The sequence below is a fragment of the Amphiprion ocellaris genome, chromosome 17, assembly GCF_022539595.1.
Source record: "Amphiprion ocellaris isolate individual 3 ecotype Okinawa chromosome 17, ASM2253959v1, whole genome shotgun sequence".
Lineage (NCBI taxonomy): Eukaryota > Metazoa > Chordata > Actinopteri > Pomacentridae > Amphiprion > Amphiprion ocellaris.
Window position 1 is genome coordinate 21530958 of NC_072782.1, and position 27490 is coordinate 21558447.

At 39.8% G+C, this 27490-nt stretch overlaps 1 protein-coding gene across 3 annotated transcripts in view; it reads right to left on the reverse strand.

Annotated features, from left to right (window-relative positions):
* LOC111566120 (unconventional myosin-XVIIIb) overlaps nucleotides 1–27490 on the reverse strand; it is a 113841-nt gene that overhangs the window by 85654 nt on the left and 697 nt on the right. For all 3 annotated transcript variants that reach the window (XM_023266536.3, XM_023266535.3, XM_055019087.1), the window contains exons 2-9: nucleotides 21514–21630; nucleotides 15394–15537; nucleotides 12916–13329; nucleotides 10815–10878; nucleotides 9352–9464; nucleotides 8172–8339; nucleotides 7133–7343; nucleotides 6397–6539 (exon numbers count right to left, since the gene is read on the reverse strand). In XM_023266536.3, coding sequence (XP_023122304.2) covers nucleotides 6397–6539; nucleotides 7133–7343; nucleotides 8172–8339; nucleotides 9352–9464; nucleotides 10815–10878; nucleotides 12916–13329; nucleotides 15394–15537; nucleotides 21514–21552 — 1296 coding nt within the window. In that variant the 5' untranslated portion in view covers nucleotides 21553–21630. The remainder of the gene's footprint in view (nucleotides 1–6396; nucleotides 6540–7132; nucleotides 7344–8171; nucleotides 8340–9351; nucleotides 9465–10814; nucleotides 10879–12915; nucleotides 13330–15393; nucleotides 15538–21513; nucleotides 21631–27490) is intronic.

The window sequence follows — 27490 nt, forward strand, 5'->3', positions numbered from 1 at the left end:
TGCGTCCTTGTGAGCTGTCTGTTGCTGTCTGTGAGCTGTGGGTGTTGGAGAGAGATGTATACAGCAGGTCAGGATCTATATATACATTATATAATAGCACATCATTACCTGGAAAACTATCAACAAACACATTATAAAACATACAAGCACAATAAACATGGGGGGGTACATAGAGTGTGAGTGAGAGTGTGGGGGGTGAGTGTGTGAGAGGGGGAGAGGGCTAAAGGGAGACATATAGAGAGGGACAGAGAGAAATGTAGAAGGAGGAGGGGATTCTCCAGTGGGGAGTGTAGGTTAGGAGAGTGAGACATTTACACCTGTGAGATTTTTTTGATTACATTTTCTAGCATAAATTACTAAGTGATATATTAAGCCTTTTTTTAAGAAGAGCCAGGGGGTAATGGAGGATTCCCGAAATAGCTGCCCATTTATGTACAGTTTGTCCACAACCAGTACAGTCCGTTTACCTTTCTGCCTGTGTTCTTTCATGATGGGGTATAAAACTTTGCGCCTCTTGAGAACACTTACTTGGATATCCGTGATCTCCAAGTCTTGTGTGTCTGTCGAGGAGTCTGCTTTCTTCCTCTTGTTCGGGTTCTCGGTGAGCGGAGCGAAGTTGGCGTCTTCCATGGTGCACCGGACGAAGTAGTCGTCAATAAAGTTCTCAAGGTCCTCCACTGTGAGCACTACCGTGTCCGATCTTGAGCAGGCTACTTAGGTTGTTTTTTAATATAAATAAATCTAGAAAATGGCGATTTGTTTAGTTCTAGTCTAGCAGCTGGGAGCTGCCATGTTGAATTTCGTCAATCTCACGGAATCTCGCGATCTCACATCATCACTCCACGATCTCCCAAAACCTTTCTTTTTTTTCTTTTTTTTAAATTCCTGCTACTTTATTTTTGGTAAACTGTTACATAAAGTAGAACAAAATACCACATGCCAGTATACCAAACCGAGCAACCAAAGACTGTACACCACATAATTTGATCAATCTCAACAATTTGCCGTTGGCGGAATCTGTATAACATTCTCATCATCATTCATCAGTGTTTCCGAACAGTCTCTGCAGAAGGAACTTGACAAAATGAAACAAATTAAAAAGATGGAGGTGGACACTGATGAGAGGATAAAATACAAATAATGACGGAACACGATGAAGGATTAGTAAACAGAAGTGGCTACAGTTGTACAAAACAGGATTAGCAATTGACAACAAATCACATCCACTTCTCTGCTGGGGTTCCACCTGCCCGAACGTCTCAAGTCTTTTTGGATGTTTTGCGGGAGTGACCACTTTGTTTTTGCAGGGCAGTGGTCCTGCTTCTGACGTAGTCCTTTACACCTTTCCACAAATGGGTCTGCAGCGCTTTCGGCTCGGCCTCCAGACACTGGATGCAGTCGGCTTTCTGAGGCATCTTGTGTCTTCGGATGAAACTCATCAAGTGTCTTTCGACTGCTCGAACCTCCGCTTCCTCTCATTTCTGTTTGGGTTTATGGTAGGAGTCTTTATTTCCTTGTCCTGATCCGACAGATCTGGAAGGTGTGGTTGTGTTGGTGCTTGTCATTACTCCACATGCTTGTTGATGATAAAACTTGTTGCCTGAACTGGAGCTTCCACTGTGATCCCAAGACGCAGCTGATTTTGTTCTCCCACATTGTGTTCTCGCTTCGACCTACATTTCAGAATCATCCAGCATCGCGTCGCTGTTCTGTTGCAGCCCCTGGACTTGATTATTGGGGCCTAAAATTTGGTCAGCCTCGTTTTCATCCAGGTTCATTATCAGCAGCATTGTTGAGAAATGCTTCTGGATCTTTCTCCATGTCAATGCTTCTGGGTTTTTGGCTCCACATTCTTTGACAAATCACCGGATGCTGTCTGTCTCCTTGTAGGCGGTCATAGTATTTGGTCGGCCAAAGAGAAAGGGCTTCTTACTGGGGATCCCACATGCTTTGCGAACACTTCGCGAACAATTTTCCCCGGGAAATCGGTCGTTCATCCCGAACGACGTGCCTTTCAGCTCCTGTCCTTTTCTCCTTACAAGCACTTTCTGCTGGAAGTGCTCGAACTTTGCCATTATAGGACGGTGTCGGTTTCAGCACTGCCTTTCAGCACGAATGAGCAGCTCCAACGCTGAGATAAATGAGGGCTTTAGTAAAATGGGGACCTTTCTCCTGCAGTCTCCTCGTATGTCAACTCTACTGAAGAACCCACACATGGTTGTTTCCACATCTGTGACGGACACGTCCATGTCATTGGGCATGTCTGACTTCTTCTGGGACACGAAAGCTGTTACATGAACTGATGAAACCTCTCTAGGTTCCACCTGCCCGAACGTCTCAAGTCTTTTTGGATGTTTTGCGGGAGTGACCACTTTGTTTTTGCAGGGCAGTGGTCCTGCTTCTGACGTAGTCCTTTACACCTTTCCACAAACGGGTCTGCAGCGCTTTCGGCTCGGCCTCCAGACACTGGATGCAGTCGGCTTTCTGAGGCATCTTGTGTCTTCGGATGAAACTCATCAAGTGTCTTTCGACTGCTCGAACCTCTGCTTCCTCTCATTTCTGTTTGGTTTTATAGTAGGAGTCTTTATTTCCTTGTCCTGATCCGACAGATCTGGAAGGTGTGGTTGTGTTGGTGCTTGTCATTACTCCACATGCTTGTTGATGATAAAACTTGTTGCCTGAACTGGAGCTTCCACTGTGATCCCATGACGCAGCTGGTTTTGTTCTCCCACATTGTGTTCTCGCTTCGACCTACATTTCAGAATCATCCAGCATCGCGTCGCTGTTCTGTTGCAGCCCCTGGACTTGATTACTGGGGCCTAAAATTTGGTCAGCCTCATTTTCATCCAGGTTCATTATCAGCAGCATTGTTGAGAAATGCTTCTGGAGCTTTCTCCATGTCAATGCTTCTGGGTTTTTGGCTCCACATTCTTTGACAAATCACCGGATGCTGTCTGTCTCCTTGTAGGCGGTCATAGTATTTGGTCGGCCAAAGAGAAAGGGCTTCTTACTGGGGATCCCACATGCTTTGCGAACACTTTGCGAACAATTTTCCCCGGGAAATCGGTCGTTCATCCCGAATGACGTGCCTTTCAGCTCCTGTCCTTTTCTCCTTACAAGCACTTTCTGCTGGAAGTGCTCGAACTTTGCCATTATAGGACGGTGTCGGTTTCAGCACTGCCTTTGCGATTATAAGATGGTGTCAGTTTCAGCACTGCCTTTCACGGCCATACTGATCAAACATTTGCTCAGCATACTGCAAGATGATCCTGTCGTCTATGACAGCTTGTGTCACTTCATCGTTCATTTTGCCAATTATGTTCTTAAGGGTATCATTTATGCCGAGGTCTGTGCAATTGACAGTCTGAAGCATACATCGTGATGCAATGCGCTTTCTTCTGTAGTCTGTATCAGTGTTGTTTTTCCCTTTCTCCGGGCATTTCTTCATGTGTCTGAACAAAGCTTTCTTTCCAAAAAGACCTTGACAGTAAAGACAGTGGAGATAGTCTTGGGCTTGTGCAGTTCGTTTTGGCCTTTTTCGTACAACCAGGTGTCCCTTTCCAGTTTTCAAAAGTATTTTTATCCTGCTCTCCTTGTGTGTGTCTAACACAATTTAGCAGTAAGCCTAACTCCCCTTGATTGAATATGTGAGTCAGGATATAGCTTCCTTAGCTCCACTTTATTTGGATGAATCACGTAAACGTTTCAACGTGGAGTAAAACTATAAAAAAGAAATAATAGCTACTATTAGCATAGCATCACTAGCAAGGGCTAAACACAAAAAATGCACATATCACATGTCGGTATTCCAGTAAAACAACATAAACCTATTGGCATATTAAAGTAATCAAAATTCACATTATAGTAAACATTCCCCGCAAATAAGGCTTGAACAAAATTCTATTCCTAAATATTGAATCAAAAATTACAGACGGTGGTGTCGATGGCGTAAACACAAAGCAGATGGCAGTGGATGAACTTCACATGTAGCTTACAGAGAACTAACAATATGGCTGATTTTCTGTCACATGTCCAAAAACTGACCTTCAAAATAAAAGAGTCCACTGAATAGACTGAGACTACGTTTACATAAAGCACTTATATTACACAAAATTAACGGCAGAACAATTTTATGTTCAAAGTTTCCTTGATTCATTAGCTTGTTCACTATCTTTCATCTTTCTCTGGAATGTTTGGGATATTGAAATAGTGCAGCGACATCTGTCACTGTGAAGTCTCTCCGGGTGACGTGAAATTTTGAGCACTGGCTTTGTGCAAAACAAACAGTAGCTCCTCTTGTCATATACACGCTGGGTTTTTGAATTTGAACGTGGCAATATGAGAGTTTCTGAAAGCTTCTTCTGAGTAGTTTCACGTGTCTTTTTTGGAAGTGTGACTCTTTCTTCCTTAGACTCAGAAGTTTCTGATTTGCCACCCTTCTTAAAACTGAAGTCTTTTTCTTAGACTTCAGTTTTAAGGAAATGAGTTCCTCTGACTGACACCTTTCTAATCTTGTCCTCATGTAGCCAGTTAACATCACACACTCATACATTTCTTTACTCCACCAGTGGGACCCAAATGTTCCCAGGACAGATCATGTGGGGCTCAGTTACCATCACACACTCATACTTTAATCGTCTTAACTTCTTGTGAGCCTCATGCACAAATGTTCCCAGTACACACCATGTGGGGCCCAGTTCACATCACACACTAACATTGTTTCTAGTCTTGACTAGTCTTGACTTGGTACTGGTAGTACGAGGTCAGCCACAAGGGGAGATTGTGAAGTAAAATTTAGGAAGTCCGCCTTTGCACAGAATGCATTATCTGTTAAAGGTTGCGCAAACTGGAAAACTTTACCTACAGCAATCAGAGAAAGCTCCACCTTTGTTAGTTTTAAGAACCAGTGTAAGACTTGGCTGATTGATAATTATAAATGTGAACATTAAGGAATCCAGGCACTTTAAATTCAAGCACTGTAAAATCAGATATTTTTTAAAACAGATTTTTAACTATACTATACTTCATGACACGTTATGCCTTGTAAGCACTTTAGGGTAGGTTTAACCCAATCATTGTTAATCGTCGTCTTTGTTTTTTTTTTATATATTGTCTTTTACATGTAATGCTGTATTTTAATTTATCTTGTTTTTTTCTTTTATGTTTGGGACAACGGATGGAAATTAGCCTTGTGCTAAATCCGGTGTATTTACTGCAACTTTGTGGATACTATCATGAGATTGTATGTTCATTAATATCTCTATGTCTAGTTCTCTCTTTGTGTCTAATCTCTGTCTCTCGTTCTCTGCCTGTGTCTCGTTGTCTCTCTCTGTCTCATTCTCTTTCTATGTCTGGTTCTCTCTCTATGTCTCATCTCTCTGTCTCATCTCTCTCTGTCTCTCTCTCTGTCTCCTTGTCTCTCTGTCACGTCTCTCTCTGTGTTTCATTGTCTCTGTCTCTATCGCTCTGTCTCATCTCTCTGTCTCCTTGTCTCTATGTCTCATTATCTCTGTCTCTTTGTCTCTGTCTCGTTCTCTCTCTCTCATTCTCTCTCTGTCTCGTCTCTCTGTCTCCTTGTCTCTATGTCTCATTCTCTTTCTGTATCTCGTCCTCTCTCTATGTCTAGTTCTCTCTTTGTGTCTAATGTCTGTCTCTCGTGCTCTGCCTGTGTCTCATTGTCTCTCTGTGTCTCCTCACTCTCTGTCTTGTTCTCTCTCGCTCCTGTTCCAGCTTCTGATCAGTGAATTCTGGCTCGAAATATTCATCCATTTTAAGTTCCTCTGGAGTTAAACACCTGAAATTGTCTCAAGAAAGTTATATTAGATTGTAGTTGTAATTAAAATAATGCTGAATTAATCACTGCTTTTTGTGTTCATTTGTCTTTAACAACAGATCATAATAGTACTGCATTGTGAGTATTTTAGAGGGAAAGAGAGGAGATGCAGAATGTAGAGAACGTAAATTACAGTGTATATCCTGATTCAGTCCTGCAGTGTGTTTGGACAAAAATTAACACCAAGTAATGTAATTCATTGTCATAGATTGTAAATGTGTCCCCATTAAGATATAAAATGTAGAGATATACATGCGTGTGTGAAAAAAGACCTCACAAGTCCTAAATGTTAAAAACGGACCCCAGATGTGACCAAAAAACTGGTGTGGAGACAAAAGTTGTGAATTCTGTTAATTTGAAGTGATATTTATCATTTAGATTTTTTTTTTACCTTGCCTGATTTTTTACAAAGCTGTAGCACCACTGGAAAGGGTGGACCCCACAATTGGGCAAAGAGACAGCAGGCCCCTCAAGTGAGTTACGCGAGTATGTGTGTGTGTGTGTGTGTGTGTGTGTGTGTGTGTGTGTGTGTGTGTGTGTGTGTGTGTGTGTGTGGGGCATGCCTGTAGGTGTCCAGCAGCAGCCTGTCCAGCATGGTTAAAGTCCAGAGAGAAGACCATGGCAAATCGAGATGAAGCGTCACTGTGCTGGGAGCTCACGCAGCCAAAAGACCTGAGGATGGTGAACATGGCCTGTACACGCTCCACTGGTGAAAGACAACAAAGACATAAACTGTCATCATTTCAGCTGCTACACTGTCTGTACAGAAGAAAAAAAATAGAGAAAACCTTCTATTTTAAGCCAAATAATTTAAAAAATCAATTATCAGCAGCATTATCAAACATTATTCCATCCATTATCTATGCACCACTTAATCCTCATTAGGGTCACAGGGGGTTGGAGTTTATCCCAGCTGACTTACATACAGGGACATTACACCTGATACATGCTAACTATCTAAATATCAAGAACAAAGACAAATTTATGGGAAATTAAATATCAATCCAATCCACGGTGGGAAGTCTGGTATCCACAAAATAGCTGAGTATGCTTAAAATGTGTATTTAGTAAAACTTTGTGTGAGGTTTTACAGTGTAACAGATAAAGTACACACTAAGTGAACATTGATTTTGGGAGGTTTGTAAAGTTTTTTGTAGTTAATCAAAAATCATGATTCAAAGTAATCAGCAGTTATAGTCACTGAAACAACCAACAAGTGTCAGGTTTTACACATGTAAAGCTCCTACAGCTTAGCAACTTGTATTTGTGATCTGTGCCAAAGTACAGTTATGTGCTCACCGCTGATGTTCTCTCCAGTGGTACCGGCTTGTTTTAGTAGAGTGTGAGTGAAGGCTTGACATGCTGTGGTCTTTCCTGTCCCGCTGCGTCCCACCGCACACACACTGTGGTCTCTCCTGCTGCCCACCATGGACACATACACCCGTTTGACCAGAGCAGCCAGGGCAGGAGGGGCGTCCCACACTGACTCCCCTCGCCGAGACTTTGGGGTCTGGTGGCAACGAAGAAGAACACAAAAGGAATGAGTGAAAGCAGTGGGCAAACATAGCGTTAAATGTAAGTAGCTAAAATGTTATGTTTGGACACTGTGAGCAGCTAAATTAAAATATAAATGAACATAATCAACAAGAAAAGCACTCAGAGAGCGCAGTACTCTGCCAAGGCTACTCAGTTGTTGTATGATTTCCGACGGCAGAAATGTTGAAAAAAATTGTGGCAACAATCACAGCAGCATAAAATGTGGCCATTTAATATAGATGTACCCACAAACAAAATGAGCTTGTGCTGAGCACAGGCATGTGCTATGCATGTGTACATTATGTACGGAAACCCAATCGTGTGACCTAAATATGTAGCAGGCGGCAGGAATTGATGGGACTCGGAAACACTCCCACAATTTAACCAATTGTTCCTTGTATCATTTCCAATGGAAAGTCCCGATAAGTCCGCAGCGGTGGATTTGTAGTAGGATCACAATCATGTGATCATCAGCAGGCAGCTGACGTAGTGTTCACTTGTTGTCATAGTTACAGTGACGCCATGCCTATATCTCGCAATGATACAGAAATCTTTAACAAATCTGTGGATCCAGACTATAAGCTGCATTAATGTCAAAATCGAATCAATTGGTCCTTGTGTCATCTCTGACTTTCCCTGAAAAGTTCATCCAATTCCGTTTGTCCGTTTTTGCATGTTTTGAATGTTGCAAACAGACAGACAGACAGACAAACCAAAGCCGATCGTCACATAACTCCACCACGTTCCTGGTGGAGTAACTATCATTGCAGACAGTGCATCTTTCACAATGTGTTTGGTTCACCTTGCTGTGGGCCTGTAATGGAGGCCAGAAGTTCACCAGGTTGGGTCCAGCCTGTGTGAGCGGCATGTTGTTTTTAGCTCGACTGGTGAGCGTGTGCAGAACTCCACATTCATTCACGCTCTGCAGGTCACTGAGATCCTCGCATAGATCCAGCTCTGACGGGTTACACTGAGGAGGGAGAGGAGAGAGACTTTTTCAAACTGTTCAGGTGTTATTGGGACAATCCACTGTATAAATACTATGAATAATGTCCACATCAAAAATCTGTAAAGAGTAAAAACACATTTTTTTCCCATGTACACACTGACTGTAACAAAAAAAATTTCAAAAGAGGCAAAGACTGTAAATTTAGGTCTACATCAAAAATGTACATTTTTACAAATGGTGATTTGTTCTTTTACAGTGTGTGACCATAAACTTACACTAACATACTGTATTTAAATCAGCTAAAAATATAATTATTTTACAGATATTTGCCATCATTTTCACAGTTTTTAACAGTTTGAACATTACAGCATTCCATATTTTTTTTATTGAATTTGCTGCCAGATTTTCACAGGGTTTTTTTTTTTACAGCATTATTGTTTTACAGTGTGTGTCATATTGGCGAAAAGGATAGCTGCACAAATTTGAAGTCTTTGTCAACTTCTTTTTGCAGCTCCCCCAGTGTCTAAAGTGTGTTTGTCCATGAGGCAAGTTTCTGCTACATCAAAACATAAAGTCATAAAGTACTACAGCTAGAAGCTCCCCTGGTTCGCGTCCCGCAACCCTTCCTGGGATCTTTCTGCATAAAGTTTCTCCAGGTACTCCAACTTCCTCCCACAGTCCAAAAACATGTTCAGGTTAATTGGTAGCTCTAGATTGTCTGTAGGTGTGAATGTAAATGTGAATGTTTGTCTCTATATGTAGCTCTGTCATAGACTGATGACCTGTCCAGGTCAGCTGGGATAGACTCCAGCCCCCTGCAGCCCTAATGAGGATTAGGAGTGTATAGATGATGGATGGATACATGGAATGACCTTCTGTTGGTTACTACAATCCTTTGTGATGGATAGTTTCACTTTAAAGTAATATAGAGGAAGCTATCATGTCGGACACTTTAAGCAAATATAAGGAAGTATCTAATTGGTTTGTGTGCTTGAATCCTTTTTGTATCCGATCGAACAGACAGAAAAACTACCTTCTCAACTTCAAACTCCGTGACGTCATGCAGCGACCCGTCGGTCTGCAGGCGGACCCTCACTCGGCCCTCTGGGAGTTCAGGTGTTCCTTCATCCGGCTTCAGCTGAGTGGCTGAAAACAGCAGCAAACACACATCATGAGCTGAGTCGCGCAGAGCCAGTTTAGATCCTCAGCGCATGGCTGCGTGTCTCTCTAAGTGAGCTTTATTTCATAATTCTCTGATCCCTGCATATTAAAGAGCGGGGTCGGGAGTCACGGCGTGTCTGGGACTGTGAGAGTCTGATGGGATTAGTGCAGCGCAGTAAGTGGGCGGATGGATGGACGTGAGGATGCTGGCTGGATAAAATGAGCAGCTGTAAGCAATTTGTAACATGATCTGTAGGTAACAGGCTGAAAGATTACTGGAGATTGTATGTGGATTAATAAAGGACTCCACTAATCCAGACACAGACTATGGCTCCGATGAGAGAGACTGTTTCCACGTTGACAGCATGGATAGTAGAGCTGCAACAGTTGATTGAATTAACAAAAATCAGCCACTGTTCATTGCTCTAGGTAGTTTTTAGGTAAAACTTTATTGCTTGAGTTTCCCAAAAGTGTAAATGTAGTGCTTTTCCTTTTTCTTTCCATCATAGTAAATTGAATATTTTGGGGTTTCTAACAAATAGTTTTGAAATATATCTATATAAGACCACACTGTTAAAAAAAATATTTTTGGGGGGCAATTTACTATTCATTTACATGTTAAATGTAAAATAGCCCAAACTGTCAGTAATGTAAACATAAAAACAAAAAAACAAAAAAAAGTGCTAATTAATTGTTTTACATTATTTGACAGTAAAATTATACTGTTTACCTGCATTTAATTCAGCTAAAAATTCATTGTTTTACCAATATCCGTGGCTATTTTCACCATTTTTAGTTTACGTTTTGCTCAGTGTTAAATTATCAAAAACCAAAATCCTTATCTAAAAGTGAAAAGATTTTAAACTGCAGATTTTGCTTTGCTTCCAGTTTCCAGCTGACATGCAACACAATCTGAAGCTCTGTGGTTGGATGTTTTTTGCCATAATGCGTCATGGGAGATGTTGTTAGCCTTGAAGGTATTATGTCCACGGCCTCCTCAACAAAGAGACAGATTTTTCTAAAGGAGGTCCTTCGTGCTGATTATTTAACCTGGAAAGCTTCACGTTAACCTGAAGAAAAACTGTGAGCAAATAAATAGAAATTGACTTCCAGATGCCTGAAATCCGTCCTCCCACTTCACACCTGTACTGCAGTGAATATCCAGACTGTCTCAATCATGAGATGTTTGTCTGGACGTGTCTGTGTTTTATGTGTTTTTCATGGTGTAAATAAATGATGTTTATATACAGCTGAAAACACTGAAGCAACGTGTTATTGAGCTTTACAGTGTACTGTTAGTGAGCAGGTGTGTGTTGTGTTGTTTTCACTGCTCACCAAGGGTGAAACCGTCCTTGTGGATGTACCACACAGTTCCAGCTTCGTACCAAACGTCCCTCACCTGTCACAGAAACAGGAACAAACATTGTTTCTGTGAGTGTTGGCAGAAACATGATAAATACTTGTGTATGATGTTAAGATGTGTGTACAGTTCCACAATATTAAATTCAGTGTAACAGTTAATGGACCATTTGTATCGTATTTGATACATGAGTTTCTGAGACCTTTATCTCATCAACATGATTAACAGTTTCTTTAAAAACCTGTTGTATATAACCTGATACATGTATTCTGCCCCCTTGTGGATTATCATTCCACTACAGGCAGCTGAAGTCGTATTTTGCCCCTTTTCAAAATGGCTACTCTCATGAAATCATCCACACACTTTCTTTCAGGAAAGTCATTGCTAATTTTCAAGAAGTAACTGTAAAAATAACATCTAAATTTTTAAAAATTTTTTAAAATAAGTATTTTCTGCATTGAAAGAATGTTTATTTACTCAGTAATTCATTGTTTATATTTCAGTTAAATCATGTTAAAATGTTTGTATCAAATTTGATACTCCAGGTTTAAAAGGTGCTTTTTTCCTGAAATGTCATGCAACATTTTTGTAATGTAATCTACATTATACCTATGAAAATACAAACACACAGTATTTTTGATGACTTATTTAAATAATTAATTAATGAAATGCCATCTTCAAATGCATTTTGAGTATTTTCACAATAACATTTCCTATGAAATCCTAATCGCTATACTATATTGAGCAATTTTTAGATGTTTGCTTTCTACCTCAAGCAAATATGTAGCTTGAGGTGGGAATTGATGGGACTCGGAAACACCCCTACAATTTAATCAGTTGTTCATTGTACCATTTCTGATGTATAAGTCCTGATAAGTCTGCAGCAGTCGATTTGTAGTAGGATCACAATCATGTTATTGTCAGCAGGTAGCTGACGTAGTGTTCACTTGTCACAGTTACAGTGACACTGTGCTGCTATCTCGCAATGACATAGAAATCTTTAACAAATCCATGGAACCAGACTATAAGCAGCATCCCTGCCGAAATCTAATCACGTGGTCCTTGTGTCATTTCTGACCTTCCCTGAAAATGTCCTCCAAATCCTTCAAACCATTTTTGAGTAATGTTGTGAACAGACAAACGGACGGACAAATGTACGCCAATCGTCACATGACTCCGTCGCGTTCATTGGAGGAGTAATTATCTACATTTACTGCAGATTATCTTTTGTTTAACCATGCTACAAATGACCAGAAATGTGGTATAATTACAAATAATTATGTTGCCCCTATTGCTTATTATAGTTTAGACAGTTTGATGGTGAAACAGCTATTAAACTACATTCTTTGCTTCTTTTTTTGCTCTGTCTAGCTGCCGATCCTGGCTTCATATTTACTGACCAGATGAGAGAGCAGTATCTGGCTTATCGTCTTATTTAGCTCCAAGAAAATTAAAGTACTATGATAAAAACTATGGGCTGCACAGTGGCGTAGTGGTTAGCACTTTCGCCTTGCAGCAAGAAGGTCCCTGGTTCGCGTCCCGGCTTTCCCGGGATCTTTCTGCATGGAGTTTGCATGTTCTTCCTGTGCATGCGTGGGTTTTCTCCGGGTACTCCGGCTTCCTCCCACAGTCCAAAAATATGCTGAGGTTAATTGATTATTCTAAATTGCCCGTAGGTGTGAATGTGAGAGTGATTGTTTGTCTTTGTATGTGGCCCTGCGACAGACTTGCGACCTGTCTAGGGTGTCCCCTGCCTTCGCCCGAGTCAGCTGGGATAGGCTCCAGCCCCCCCGCGACCCTAGTGAGGATTAAGCGGTGTATAGATAATGGATGGATGGATGGATAAAAACTATTGAACTACAGCAAGAAAGCTCTAATTTGTGTGCAATTCCTTATTGTAGTGTGTAAAGACACTATGACAGAAAACTTGATCTCTGCAACTGAGGGACAGGAAAGGGCTGGGCAGCATATATGTTGATATCAGCAGAATAATCTGACGATGATTTCAAGTCAGTACTATTTAAATGTAACAGCAACAACACAACTCTCCTGTTATAAATGATGATGGACTCGTACCTCTCTCCTGTCCTGCTCTGTTATGGTTGTGTCTGCTTGCCTTCCCTCTGGCTCCTGCCTCTCCTCCATCCCCTTCTCCTCTTTCTTCACCGCCTCCTCTATCTTCTCCTTCTTCTGCTCGGCCTGCAGCAGCTTCCTCATCTTCTTCTCCAGCCTCTTTTCCTCCTGCTTCTGCTGCTGTTTTGGCTGTTCTGGTGTTACGTCCTGCTTGGTTTCCTGTGTGCTGCCGGGGTCAGGAGACACGATGTGGCGCTGAGACGAGGACCTGCCATCAGACAGGCCTGAGTTCCGTCCTTGCTGTTTGCTGCTGTTGAGGAGCTGTTCAGCCCGCAGGGACATCTCTGCCTCGAGGATTGGAGGAGTCTGATCCGGGATGAGGAACTGCTGCACGAGGTTGTCGCTCAGTTTGCTTGGCTGCAGTGGAACAATACAGAAATTGGTGTGGTTCTTTGGGAGACCTGCTCATTTGACTTTCTTCCTGAGAGTTAGATGAGAAAATCAATGCAACTTCTACATGCACATCAAATATAAAGCTACAGGAAACTGGTTGTCTTGTTTTATGTTGTCCCTTTCCTAAGCAGTCATTTCCAGAGAAAAAGAATCAGTCAATTTTTAGCTTTCTAACAGTGCCTAAACAAGACGTCTCTGATGCGTGGTCACTTCATTCTACATTTCTCATATAAAAATTCCCCTAAAATAAACAGATTTCACCAGATTCTGTGTGAAAAAGTAAAATTTCTAAAATCTTCAATCTTCAGAGCAACTGCTTCACCATGACTGACTCAGCTGACCAACAGTCAGAAATTCTGAGAGTTTTCAGGTGAACTGCAGGCTGTGTTTAAACAGAGCAACAAGTAGAAAACAAGAGAGACTGAGAAGAAAATAAAACATACCGAGCAATAAAATCAATGAAGCATGGCTCAGAAATAGTATACAGAGGAACAAGTTGTTGGAAGATACATTCAGCATGGTGAAACATCTAGCTGATGTGAAAAGTAGTGTGAAAAAGTTTGGAATTGTTGTGAAAACATAAACAGTTTAATATCTATTGTAGTGCTAAGAAGCAGTGGAACCTTGGATGCGTTACTTGCTTTCTGCAGGGCTGGGACTTTAACACATTCATTTCAATTAATTAACTACAGAAAAAATAACGCATTTAATCGCACCTTTCTCAGTTCCCTAATTTCTGGCACAGCGGTGCACACTCCAGCCCAGTAGGTGGCGGTAATGCACCTAAAGTCTGTTTGCCAGGCATAAAGAAGATATGTGGGATGCACTGAGTGATGTCAGCACAAGAAAGTTTGGTGAAAAATGCACAGATATAGATGAAAAATAAACATTTTTGTTGTTTAAGTTCACTTACACTACCGTTGAAAAGTTTGGGGTCACTTAGAAATGTCCTTATTTTTGAAAGAAAAGCAGTTTTTTTTTTCAAAGAAGATAACATTAAATGAATCAGAAATACAGTCTAGACATTGTTAATGTGGTAAATGACTATTCTAGTTGGAAACGGCTGATTTTTAATGGAATATCTACATAGGAGTACAGAGGAACATTTCCAGCAACCATTATTTTTTTATTTTATTATCCCTTATTAATCCCACGAGGGGAAATTCTGATTTTTGCGTCAGAGTGCAGGGTCAGCTGGGGTACAGCGCCCCTGGAGCAGGAAGGGTTAAGGGCCTCGCTCAGGGGCCCAACAGTGGCCACATTGACCTTCTGATTAGTAGTCCAGAGACTTAACCGTTGCACCGCCACTGCCCGCCACCACCATTACTCCTGTATTCTAATGCTACATTGTGTTAGCTAATGGTGCTGAAAGGCTAATTGATGATTAGAAAACCCTTGTGCAATTATGTTAGCACATGAATAAATGTGTGAGTTTTAAGGATAAGGATAAGGATAAACTTTATTGATCCCACAGTGGGGAAAGTTCACCGTTACAGCAGCTCCAAGAAAAAGTATAAAGGCAGTGCAGGAATCGATAAGAAAAAGAAACACAGTGCAAAAATTGCATAAAAAAACATTATATACAGATGAATTTTTTTATTTTTATATATATATATATATATATATACATACATACATACATACATACATACATACATACATACATACATACATACATACATATATATATATATATATATATATATATATATATATAAATATCATGTAGTAGATTATATACATGGAAAACATGAAATTGCCTGGGTCACCCCAAACTTCTGACTGGTAGTGTATGTCTATTCATCAATTCAGTCGTGCACCAAAATTGATTTGAATTGAAAAACTTTGCTTATTGTGTATTTGACAAAAATGTGATTAATGGCAATTAATTCATTAGAAAGCCTTTATTTAATTAGATTATTTTTTCTGACCACTAGTTTCCAATTAATTCACTGGAGAAAACTTGAACAGTGCATTGTGGGTAAACTTTCAAGGGTCAAATCACCAGATGTGAAGTGATTGACTCACTGCTTTCTCCTCTTTGACCTCTGGTTCTTTATGTTTGGTCTCCTTCTCGGAATCTCTGACCAGCTGTTTGAGGAAGCCGCCCGGCAGAGCTGACAGTGGCGCTGGAGGAACAGCCGTGGCCACCGGCGTCTTCTCCTCCTTTATCTGTGGTCCCATTAAACACAAACAGAAAGTCACTCTGTGGTCTGGATGCAGTACATTAGGTCTATGCTGCAGGTCTGCATACACCTAATGTACTGTATAACAGGTCTATGCTGCAGGTGTGCATTGCTGTACATGCAGATTTCTAACATCTGCACACATTCACTTCACAATAAAGACAAACATTTAAAAAAAAAAAAAAAAAAAAACATGTCCTCATTTGTAGTGCTGGTTCTGCATTGACTGGGGTCTGACCATGTGAGAAATATCCAAGAACAGAATCACCTTTTATGTACTGACCTCATCAAAATCAGCTGACTTTTTTTTTTTTTTTAAATCAATAATGACTTTAGTATATTTAAAAAAGCCATTCAGAGTTTTATCTTCACACTATTGAAATGTTCAAAGGTTACACACTGCTGTATTGATTTATAATCATCGCTATTTTCTCTTCTGGGCTGCACAGTGGCTTGGTGGTTAGCATGTCCGCCTTGTAGCTAGAAGATTCGTTCATGTTCGGTTCGTGTCCCGGCCTTCGTGGTCTTTCTGCATGGAGTTTGCTTGTTCTCCCGGCGTATGCGCAGTTTCTCTCCACAGTCCAAAAACTTGCTGAGGTTAATTGGTAACTCTAAATTGTCTGTAGGTGTGAATGTGAGTGTGACTGTTGGTCTCTATATGTGATAGACTGGTGACCTGTCCAGGGTGTCCCTTGCCTTCGCTCTAAGTCAGCTGGGATAGACTCCAGCCCCTCCACAACCCTAATGAGGACTAAGTGGTAGAGAGATAATGGATGGATGAATGGATTATTTTCTCTTCTGCCTCTTTTGTGTCATGTGGCATCTTTTTCAATTAAATCAGAATAATAAATATAAACTGCTACATTTCTCCTGCATCCTCTGGAATTGTTTGCCTATGAATAAAGCTAAAAAACACAGATTACTGGAAGTAAATCTGGTCGCCTCTGCACTGAGTTTCCAAACTCTTCATTTTCAATTGTTCAAAAGTTTCATAAGTTTTTCAGTGTGTTTCCAGCTTTACGAGGAAATGTGAGCCAGCAGCTATGACCAAGTGCCAAACAGAAAGAGGTGTCCAGAGCCCTGACATTTAGCTAATAGATATCACCTGCTGACACAATAGGGAATATCAGAAAGGTCAGTAGGACAGCTGTTTCACATTCTGTGACATGCTGCAGTGTGTAATCATGGCAAACTGTGGAGGAGTGAGCTGAGTAATGCCTAATTATAACACTGTAGGTTGTATGGGAGCCAAAGTGCTACACATTAGCAGGCAGCAGACTCAGCTCTCAATTAATGGATTTGTTTGTATGTATGCCACGTTGTTCCAGCAGTGGTCATCTGTAATTCATCACTGATATCATTCTCATCCACACACAGATCATAAAAGCTTCATCCTGATGCCAAATTTAGATCACCAGTGTGCTTGAAAGTGCTTTAATCAGGCTGGATGACTAACCAGAGGAAATGTGCCAGCTGTGGCAGGAGCTTTGTTAAAGCTGCACTAAAGAACGCCACACCGTGAACTTTTGCTGATCTGATCCAGAATTTCATTAGAAAAGTTTTCAGTAGAGGACCCCAGCAGGATTACAACACTGCTGGAAGAAGTATTCACAACCCTGAACTAAAATATCAAACATCGAATAATGAATTAGCATCAGCTTGAGCAGCTCCAACACACTGATGCATTAGTTTTAATCATCTATTAGCATCAGTCACAAAGACCATGTTACTGCAAAACAGGTCAATCAGTCGGTGTCTCCTAACTGACCTCCTCAGAATCAGATTTTTATGTGCAATCACTTCAGTATACTGAATGAAATTTTACACTTTAAAAAAAATAATTAGGGTTGCTATTGGTTTCCAGTGGTATAAAATCCCGTTGTTCGTTTAATTCTCCGTCCCCCATTGAGGCCGACATCCCCTGAGTCTTGGCTTCTCCACTAATCCACATAATTTTTGATTTTCATTATTGAGCCAACATGCACTACCGTTCAAAAGTTTGGGGTCACCCAGGCAATTTCATGTCTTCCATGAAAACTCACTCTTTTATTCATGTAACATAACTGCACAAGGGTTTTCTAATCATCAATTAGCCTTTCAACACCATTAGCTAACACAATGTAGCATTAGAACACAGGAGTGATGGTTGCTGGAAATGTTCCTCTGTACTCCTATGTAGATATTCCATTAAAAATCAGCCGTTTCCAGCTAGAATAGTCATTTACCACATTAACAATGTCTAGATTGTATTTCTGATTCATTTAATGTTATCTTCTTTTTAAAAATTTTTTTTCTTTCAAAAATAAGGACATTTCTAAGTGACCCCAAACTTTTGAACGATAGTGTAGCTTCATAAGTACAGAAGATAGACACGACATCAATCTTATATTCACCAATTTTACTTCCACTTCAGGTGTCACAATCTAAAAACAAAATCTAGTTTTTGTTCAGCACATTTTTTTTCTATAACCAACTTTGAGCATTATTATGGGATATATCAAAACTTCAACAGGCTGTTGAGTAAACTTTCAAGGGTCCTATCACCATGTAGCATCGATGGTTGGTCAAACAAGTTCTAGTAAATGAAAGGTCTCATATTTACCTACATTTTCACACCAAGCTCATCTTCTATTCATGGTACCTTCTGTGTCAAAGTAATTTTTGATATTGTCATATATTAACACTAAGGAATGTAGCTTCTTGTTGTGAAATGGAGAAACATCATTGGTGTTTGGACAAAATGCATTAATCAAACCAGTTTGCAGCATTCAGTGCTTATTTGAGATTCTTTCTGATTCTATTCTGATATTGTTCAGTTCTTGTTCTGTCAGTTTGTTCTGTTGAACTGTTTCAGCCCTCAGACTGTGAACAAATACGATGCTGTGAAATTTTGGTTTCCAACATGGTGACAGGAAAATGATGAGCAGGAATTATCATGGTTTTAATTTCCTGAGTAAACAGAATCTCAGAAAATACATATTTTGAAAATACAAATATGTATTTATTAGAAAATTGTTTGAGCACAGAATGAATCATATCTAGAAGATGACCCTGGTATCAAAATGTAGGTTAAAATGAGACCTTTCATTTGCTAGAACTGGTTCTGACCAGGCTAGCAGTTTCATCACTTTTGCAGCTAAAAGATCTCTGGTTCACGTCCCTGCATTCTTGGGATCTTTCTGCATGGAGTTTGCATGTTCTCCCTGTACATGTGTGGGTTTTCTCCGGGTTCTCCAGCTTCCTCCCACCATCTAAAAACATGCTGAGGTTAATTGATTCTAAATTGTCTGTAGGTGTGAATGTGAGTGTGATTGTTTGTCTCTGTATTATGTATCCCTGTGATAGACTGGTGACCTGTCCAGGTGTCCCCTGCCTTCACCCTAAGTCAGCTGGGACAGACTCCAGCCCCCCCATGACCCTAATGAAGATTAATTGGTGGAGAGATAATGGATGGATGGATGGTTCTGACCAATCATCTATATCACATTATGACAGTTCAACTCTTTAAAAAAACTGGTGTGGTTTTGCTGTTCAAATTGTGATAAATCCCCATTTTCCCTATAACACTGACTTATGGTCAGTATTATAGGGAAAGTGGTGCTTACCAAAAGCCTGATTTCAGCCTGTAGATGGTGACACCTGGAGTGGATGTAAAATTGATTTGGTTGTAGTTTTTAAAAGACCTCAGATGTGTTGTCAGCCCTGAAAACATAATGTATTTCTCAGCTCTACTTATCAGGTTATGAGGACTCAAAAATGCTGGAAAAATGAACATGAATTAGAAAGTGCAAAATTTCACCCCACACATACTTACTTCAATGGCCTTTAAGTCTAAAAATATTCATAGGATGAAGGTAAAACTGCATGGCTCAATTAATATTACTAGGTGTCTCAGAAATGGAAAAAGCTTGAAATTTGGACCCTTTGTACTTGTGCCTGTACTTTCAATAATATTTAAAGTGTTAAGGTAACATTTTGCACGACTACATTAAATATACTAAAGTTACTGTACATATCAACCATCTGAATCTCAAGAGGTCTGAATGGAAGGCTGTGATTGATTTTTCATGTAGTTATCCACAACTGGCCCCGTTAACAGATGATTAAAACTGATGTATCAGGATGCTGGAGCTGCCCAAGGTGACGCTAATTCATGAACTGATTTATTTGCAGCTTGGTGTTTCTTGCTTTCTGTTATGAGGTCTAAAAAACGCTGGGAAAACTATTGTGAATTAAAAAGCACAAAACATTTGACCCACCCCTATCTACTTCAAGGGCCTGCAAGTCTGAAAATATACTTAGGCACGTCACAATGATAAAGACGATGGTATAATAGTATCAGTATGTAAAATGTATATGACACTTGAAATTTTTGTGCCTTAATTTCTCTTAAATTGCTTGTTTGTACCATATAAATTAAATTAAATAAACATCTCAAAGCATGGCTATCAGAAAATCAAAACTGTGATCATAACACTGCAAATTTGTTTGTCCGTTGATGGGGCTTGTTCTTGAGGACTCTGCGTAATTTAAATGTAGATGTGGGCTTTGTGCAATACAATCATGTGTAATAGTGTTAAAAGGTCATGAGCAATAGTGATAATGGGATATGTGCAATAGTGTTATAGGGACATGTATAGTATAATTATGTGTAATGAAGACAGGGATATGTGCAATAGTGTTATAGGGACATGTATAGTATAATTATGTGTAATGAAGACAGGGATATGTGCAATAGTGTTATAGGGACATGTATAGTATAATTATGTGTAATGAAGACAGGGATATGTGCAATAGTGATTAAGAGAATTGTGCAATGTGCAATAGTGACAATGGGAAATGTGCAATACAGTTATGCGTAATAGTGACAGAGGGATATATGTAGTGGGATTTTGTGTAACTGTGACAGGGACATGTGTAATAGTGACAGAGTGGTAAGTGTAGTGTAACAATGTGCAATAGTGATAGAGGGATATGTGCAATGGCAACAAAGGGATATTTGTAATATGTGCAAATGTTAGTTAATTATTGCTTGGTAGCCTGCCTTGGTCCCCCAGCTTTTGTCTGTTTGTGTGCACTATGTGTTGTTACTTGTTTGTATGACTTAGGTTAGTTATGGTGTTATACTATTTGTAATTTTTTAAATTTTTAACCTGGAAGTGGAACTGGAGATGGAAATTAGCCGTATGACTATAACCTCTCGTATTTACATGTAAATGTTCATTAATTCGAATTGTCCCATTTTAAAAGTAAATAAATAGCAAAAAGCAATGTGTATGTATGTGCATGTAAACATTATTTACATACACTATCATTCAAAAGTTTGGGGTCACTTAGAAATGTCCTTATTGTTGAAAGAAAGGGTTTTTTTTCAATGAAGATAATGTTAAGTGAATCAGAAATACAGTCTAGACATTGTTAATGTGGTAAATGACTATTCTAGCTGGAAACGGCTGATTTTTAATGGAATATCTCCATAGGGGTACAGAGGAACATTTCCAGCAACCATCCCTCCTGTGTTCTAATGCTACATTGTGTTAGCTAATGGTGTTGAAAGGCTAATTGATGATTAGAAAACCTTTGTGCAATTATGTTAGCACATGAATAAAAGTGTGAGTTTTCATGGAAGACATGAAATTGTCTGGGTGACCCCAAACTTTGAACGGTGGTGTATAACTGGTTCTTGCATGAGGATCATTGATCATCTAAAATTACAGCTTACCAACAGAAACATCAGCTACTAACCATAAATGTTGAGTGACAGCATGAGGCTCTAAAAAGCTCCAGCACCAAACATGCAGGATGACTAATGCACCAGTCACACTAACATGCCACGATGATTCAGGCTTCCAGCAGAGGGGTCCACTTACTGTGTAATCAATGCCACGTCCTACTACACAACACACACATGCAGAGGAGATTATACATTAGAAGTTCAATTAACACAGCATGCAGCACCTCCCTTCTTCTCCCACAGTTTTAAACGTGATGACAGAGCCATGGCTGCACAGTGAGGGGGGGTGATGATGGTCGTCAGCCAGATGTGATGGTGGCAGTGTGTGCGTGTGCAGAAAAAAACCTGACAATGGAGATAAACAGCATAAAGTGACGGAGGTGACAGAAGATTCGGTGCATTTTATTTGCTCACATCAAATAATATGTGGAAGAATTCATCCAAACACACACACGAACGTCACAGTGACAGTTTTCCATCACCGAGATGTCCCACAGTCACTTTTTGTCCATTAAAAAGTTTCTTTTTTTTTTTATATGGCCCTTACTTCTTCAAAACAACCACAAAGGCATGTAAATATATCACACAAAGAAAAATGATCATAAAAGGAGTCAAAATGGCCATGAAGTTACACATAACTATCACAGAAACACATAAAACTATCACAGACACAAGCTAAATGACCACAAAGACACACAAAACAGCCACAAAGAGACACAAAATGACCACAAAGTGACATATAACTATCACAGAGACACATAAAACTATCACAGACATGAGCTAAATGACCACAAAGACACACAAAACAGCCACAAAAAGACACAAAATGACCACAAAGTTACACAGCTATCACAGAGACACATAAAAGTAAGGTAAGATGTGTTCAGCCACCATATTTTACAGAACTTTGTTTTGTGTGAAGAAAATCTGAGATGGTGCAGCAACATCGGCATCTGAAGAGACCCAGCTAGGTTTTCTCCTCTAATCTAATTTCTCTGTAGTGCTACCTGTACCAGGTGAACCTTTGATGCACAGTTAGTGTGTGGCTTGTTCCTAATGCTATGTAACCACTGTTTCTAACCGTGGAAAGTTAACACACAACTGTAACTGAGCACATGATCAAATGGCAGACAACTTCATGAAGAGTTTCAGCATCTTGCAAATCATTTATTTACAGACAGAGCAGCTGAACACTCCCATCTAAAGGACTATGTTCATATTGTCTTGGTGTCTTATGACAGCAGTTGTATTTTGTCCTTTAGTCTACTTGTTCTGTGTTCTCTCCTGGTATTTAACACTGATGTACACCAGATGGGAGCATGGTTGTGTGTGCAAACTGGAGTGCACACACACACACACACACACACATACACTACCAGTCAAAAGTTTGGACACACCTTCTCATTTAATGTTTTTTCTTTATTTTCATGACTATTTACGTTGTAGATTCTCACTGAAGGCATCAAAACTATGAATGAACACATATGGAATTATGTAGTAAACAAAAAAATATGAAATAAGTCAAAACATGTTTTACACTTTAGATTCCTCAAAGTAGTCACCTGAAATGGTTTTCACTTCACAGGTGTGCCTTGTCAAGGTTTATTTGTGGAATTTCTTTCCTTCTTAATAGTGTTGGGACCATCAGTTGTGTTGTGTAGAAGTCAGGTTGGTATACAGTTGACAGCCCTATTTGACAATTGTTACAATCCATAGTATGCCAAGAACCAATCAGCTAAGTAAAGAGAAGTGACAGTCCATCATTACTTTAAGAACTGAAGGTCAGTCTGTTCAGAAAATTGGAAAAACTCTGAATGTATCCCCAAGTGCAGTCGCAAAAAACATCAAGCACTACAACAAAACTGGCTCACATGAGGACTGTTCCAGGAAAGAGTCCCCTCTGCTGCTGAGGATGAGTTCAACTGAGTCACCAGCCTCAGAAATGGCAAGTTAACAGCAGCTCAGATTAGAGTCCAGACAAATGCCACACAGTTCTATTAGCAGACACATCTCTACATCAACTGTTCAGAGGAGACTGTGACAGTCAGGCCTTTATGGTCAAATAGTCGCTAAGAAACCACTACTAAAGAAAAGCAACAAGCAGAAGAGATTTGTTTGTGACAAGACACACAAGGAATGGACATTAGACCAGTGGAAACCTGTGCTTTGGGCAGATGAGTCCAAATTTTAGATCTTTGTTCCACCAGCTGTGTCTTTGTCCGACACAGGAAAGGTGAACAAATGGTCTCTACATGCGGGGTTCCCACCTTGAAGCATGGAGGAGGAGGTGTGATGGTGTGGGGATGCTTTGCTGGTGACACTGTTGGGGATTTATTCAAAATTGAAGGCAAACTGAACCAGCATGTTTACCAAAGCATCCTGCAGCAACATGCCATTCCATCCAGTTTGCATTTAGTTGGACCATCATTTATTTTTCAACATGTCTATGACCCCAAACACATCTAGAGGCTGTGTAAGGGCTATTTGACCAAGAAGGAGAGTGATGGAGTGCTGCGTCAGATGACCTGGCCTCCACAGACACCTGACCTAAACCCAATCCAGATGGTTTGGGATGAGATGGACCACAGAGTGAAGGCAAAAGGACCAACAAGTGCTCAGCATCTCTGGGAACTCCTTCAAGACTGTTGGAAAACCATTTCAGGTGACTACCTCATGAAGCTCCTGGAGAGAATGACAAGAGTGTGCAAAGCAGCAATCGAAGCAAAACGCGGCGATTTTGAAGAATCTAAAATATAAAACGTTTTGACTTATTTTACACTTTTTTGTTTACTACATAATTCCATGTGTGTTTATTCATAGTTTTGATGCCTTCAGTGAGAATCTACAATGTAAACAGTCATGAAAATAAAGAATAACCATTAAAGGAGAAGGTGTGTCCAAACTTTTGACTGGTAGCGTATGTTTGCCATACAGATGACTGGTAATCTTAAGTGTGTAGAGATGAGCAGCCATTTCTTTTGACCTTGTTTTCTCCTGTTCTCCTAGACACAGTGTAACAAATGGCTGTACACATTCAGTCAAACAGTTGTGTAAAGGTTTTTTTCCTTCCAAAATACAGTTAAATACTGTAAAATCACATGCCAAGAACAAGAATCCTGTTAAAAACAGCTTACTGTAAAGTTTAAAGAGGTGAAATGAACAAGTTTTTGGAAAACGGTTCACAAAATTCTGCATAGAGTAGTGACTTCATTTAAGAAGTTAAGAACATTGATGCTTACTTTACATCGGTCCCCTGATATAAGACATTTTTATTTTTGTTTTGATTTTTTAACATGAAGTATTTTTTCTTGGCTTTCTGAAAACATAATACACAGACTACAATTAACATCCACTGCTGCCTTTGAATAAATGTTTACAACTCATAAAAATCTAATATCCCTCATCATTTATCCTTTATTGGTTTAGGTGTTCTACTGTTATATGCATTTTTAAATGTTAGATAGAGTTGATGGATCTCAGTTCTGGATCAGAAATAATCATGACGTTTTATGAGAAGAAAATGTTGTAATTGACAGGCAACTACAGTGACACTTCATATTAATTCCAGTACCAACACTGTATAAATACAGTATATTATTACAAAGTCTATCACAGTATTAAACAGTAAACCTCATATTCTACTGTAGACTGCTGGAATTGCTCATACAATAATGAACAAATAATACATTTTACATGAACGCCGGTGACAGTACAGGTCTGTTTGTTTGTAATTTTGCCCTTGAAGCTAAATTTGACTCCTCAGAGCTGTAAATATAGTATAAGTAAACATGGCTGTTATCAAATCTGTTTCTGTGGCTGTGTGGGAGCTGCAGGGGAACATGGCTCACTTTCATGTTGTGTCTCAATGTCTTGAACTTGAACAATGGCAGACTGTGAAGCAACAGCCTAATGAAGACATTTCAGTAAATAAATGTGTTGCAACCTGACGTTAAATTGCAACACTGATGAACCGCATCATTGATTTAACAGGTAAAAATAAAGGCTTTAAACAAGTTATTGTATTGTATTATACTTTTCATCTTTACTATTATAGATGAGGGAAAAGATATTCTACTTCACTGTGCTTCTGAAAGGCTGAAAGGCATCTGGCAGATACTTTTCAGTTTGAACGCATTTTTTCAACAACCCTTAAATGTCACAACTCTGACCAGTTGTTTTCACGGGCTCTTGTGCTGAACACACTAAAAAGAGAGACACAATATAACCGCAAAGAGACACTAAATAAGCACAAAGAGACACAATATGGCCACAAAGAAACAGAAAATGACCTGTAAACAGACATAAAAACTACTATGAAGGGACACCAAACAACCACAGACAGAAAATGACCACAGAGGCAAAAAATGACCACAAAGAGACACATTATGAACATAAAGAATGCAGACAACCACAAAGAGACAAAAAACTATTACAAAGAAAGACAAAATGACCACAGAAACATAAAGCTATCACAGAGACAAAAAACTATTCCGAAGAAACACAAAATGACCACAAAGAGACTCAAAGTTATCACAAATAGACACAATATGGCCACAAAGATACAGATAATGACCACAAAGAGACACAAAATGACTACAAAGAGACAGAAAATGACCCAAAAACAGACACAAAACTACTATGAAGGGACACCAAATGACCACAAAGAGAGAAAATTACCACAGAGGGACAAAATGAACACAAAGAGACATGTAACTATCACAAAACTATCATATAGAGACACAATATGGCCACAAAGAGAGAAAACTACCACAAAGGCCCAAAATGACCACAAAGACACACAATATGAACACAAGAAAAGCACTCAGAGAGCGTAGTACTCCGGCAAGACTGTTCATTCCCTGACCTTACGCTGAGCACAAATGTGTGTTATGCATGTGTGTGTTATGTACAGATACCGGATCGCCTGACCTAAGCATACAGCAGGTGGCGGGAATTGATGGGACTCAGAAACAACCCCACAATTTAATCAGTCATTCCTTGTATTATTTCCGATGAATAAGTCCCAATAAATCCACAGCGGTCGATTTGTAGTAGGATCACAATCATGTGATTGTCAGCAGGCAGCTGACGTAGCGTTCACTTGTTGTCATAGTTACAGTGACGCCATGACACTATCAGACGTCGTGGCGCAATCTCAATGGAAATCTTTAACAAATCTGTGCATCCAGACTATAAGCCATATTACTGGGTGGCTGTGGCTCAGGTGGTAGAGCGGGTTGTCCAATGATCGAAGGGTCGGCGGTTCGGTTCCTAATCATGTGCTGTTGTGTCCTTGGGCAAGACACTTTACTCACGTTGCCTCCAGTGCTGCTACTCTCACTGGTGTATGAATGCGTGTGAATGTTGGTGGTGGTCGGAGGAGCCGTAGGTGTGGATTGGCAGCCACGCTTCTGTCAATCTGCCCCAGGGCAGCTGTGGCTACAAATGTAGTTTTCCACCACCAGATTGAGAATGTGTGAGTGAATGAATAATGGATCCATTGTATGCGCTTTGAGTATACCTTAATAGAAAAGCGCTGTATAAATCTAATCCATTATTATTATTATTACTGCCAAAATCTAATGATGTGGATTTACGCACGCTGGATTTACGTACGCTGGATTTACGTACGCTGATCGTCACATAACTCCTCCGCGTCCCTTCGCGGAGTAATAAAGAGAGGCAAAACAACCACAAAGAGACATGAAGCTATCACAAAGAGACACAATATGGCAACAAAGAGACAGAAAATGACCCGAAAACAGACATAAAACTACTGTGAAGAGACACCAAACGACCACAAAGAGAGAAAATTATCACAGAGGCACAAAATGACCACAAAGAGACACAATATGAACATAAAGAGATGAAAAACAACCACAAACTGACTAAAAGCTATTACAAAGAGACACAGAATGACCACAAAGAGACACAATATGAACACAATACAGTTTTAACCAGATTATGTGAACTGTGAATATTCTGTTCTATTGCTATTCTGATTCTGTAATGTTTTATTAGTGCTCAAATGATTTTTAAAGCATGTTTTCATGAATTCACACTCAATTTCTAACCAGATTATTCACACACTTTGATTCCTGTTTATTTCTCGCTATTTCATGTTTCAGTGCTGCAGTTTCAGTTTCTCCTCTAATCATGAGAAGTGAATTCAGGGGCCACACAGAAAATCACAGATGTAAAACCA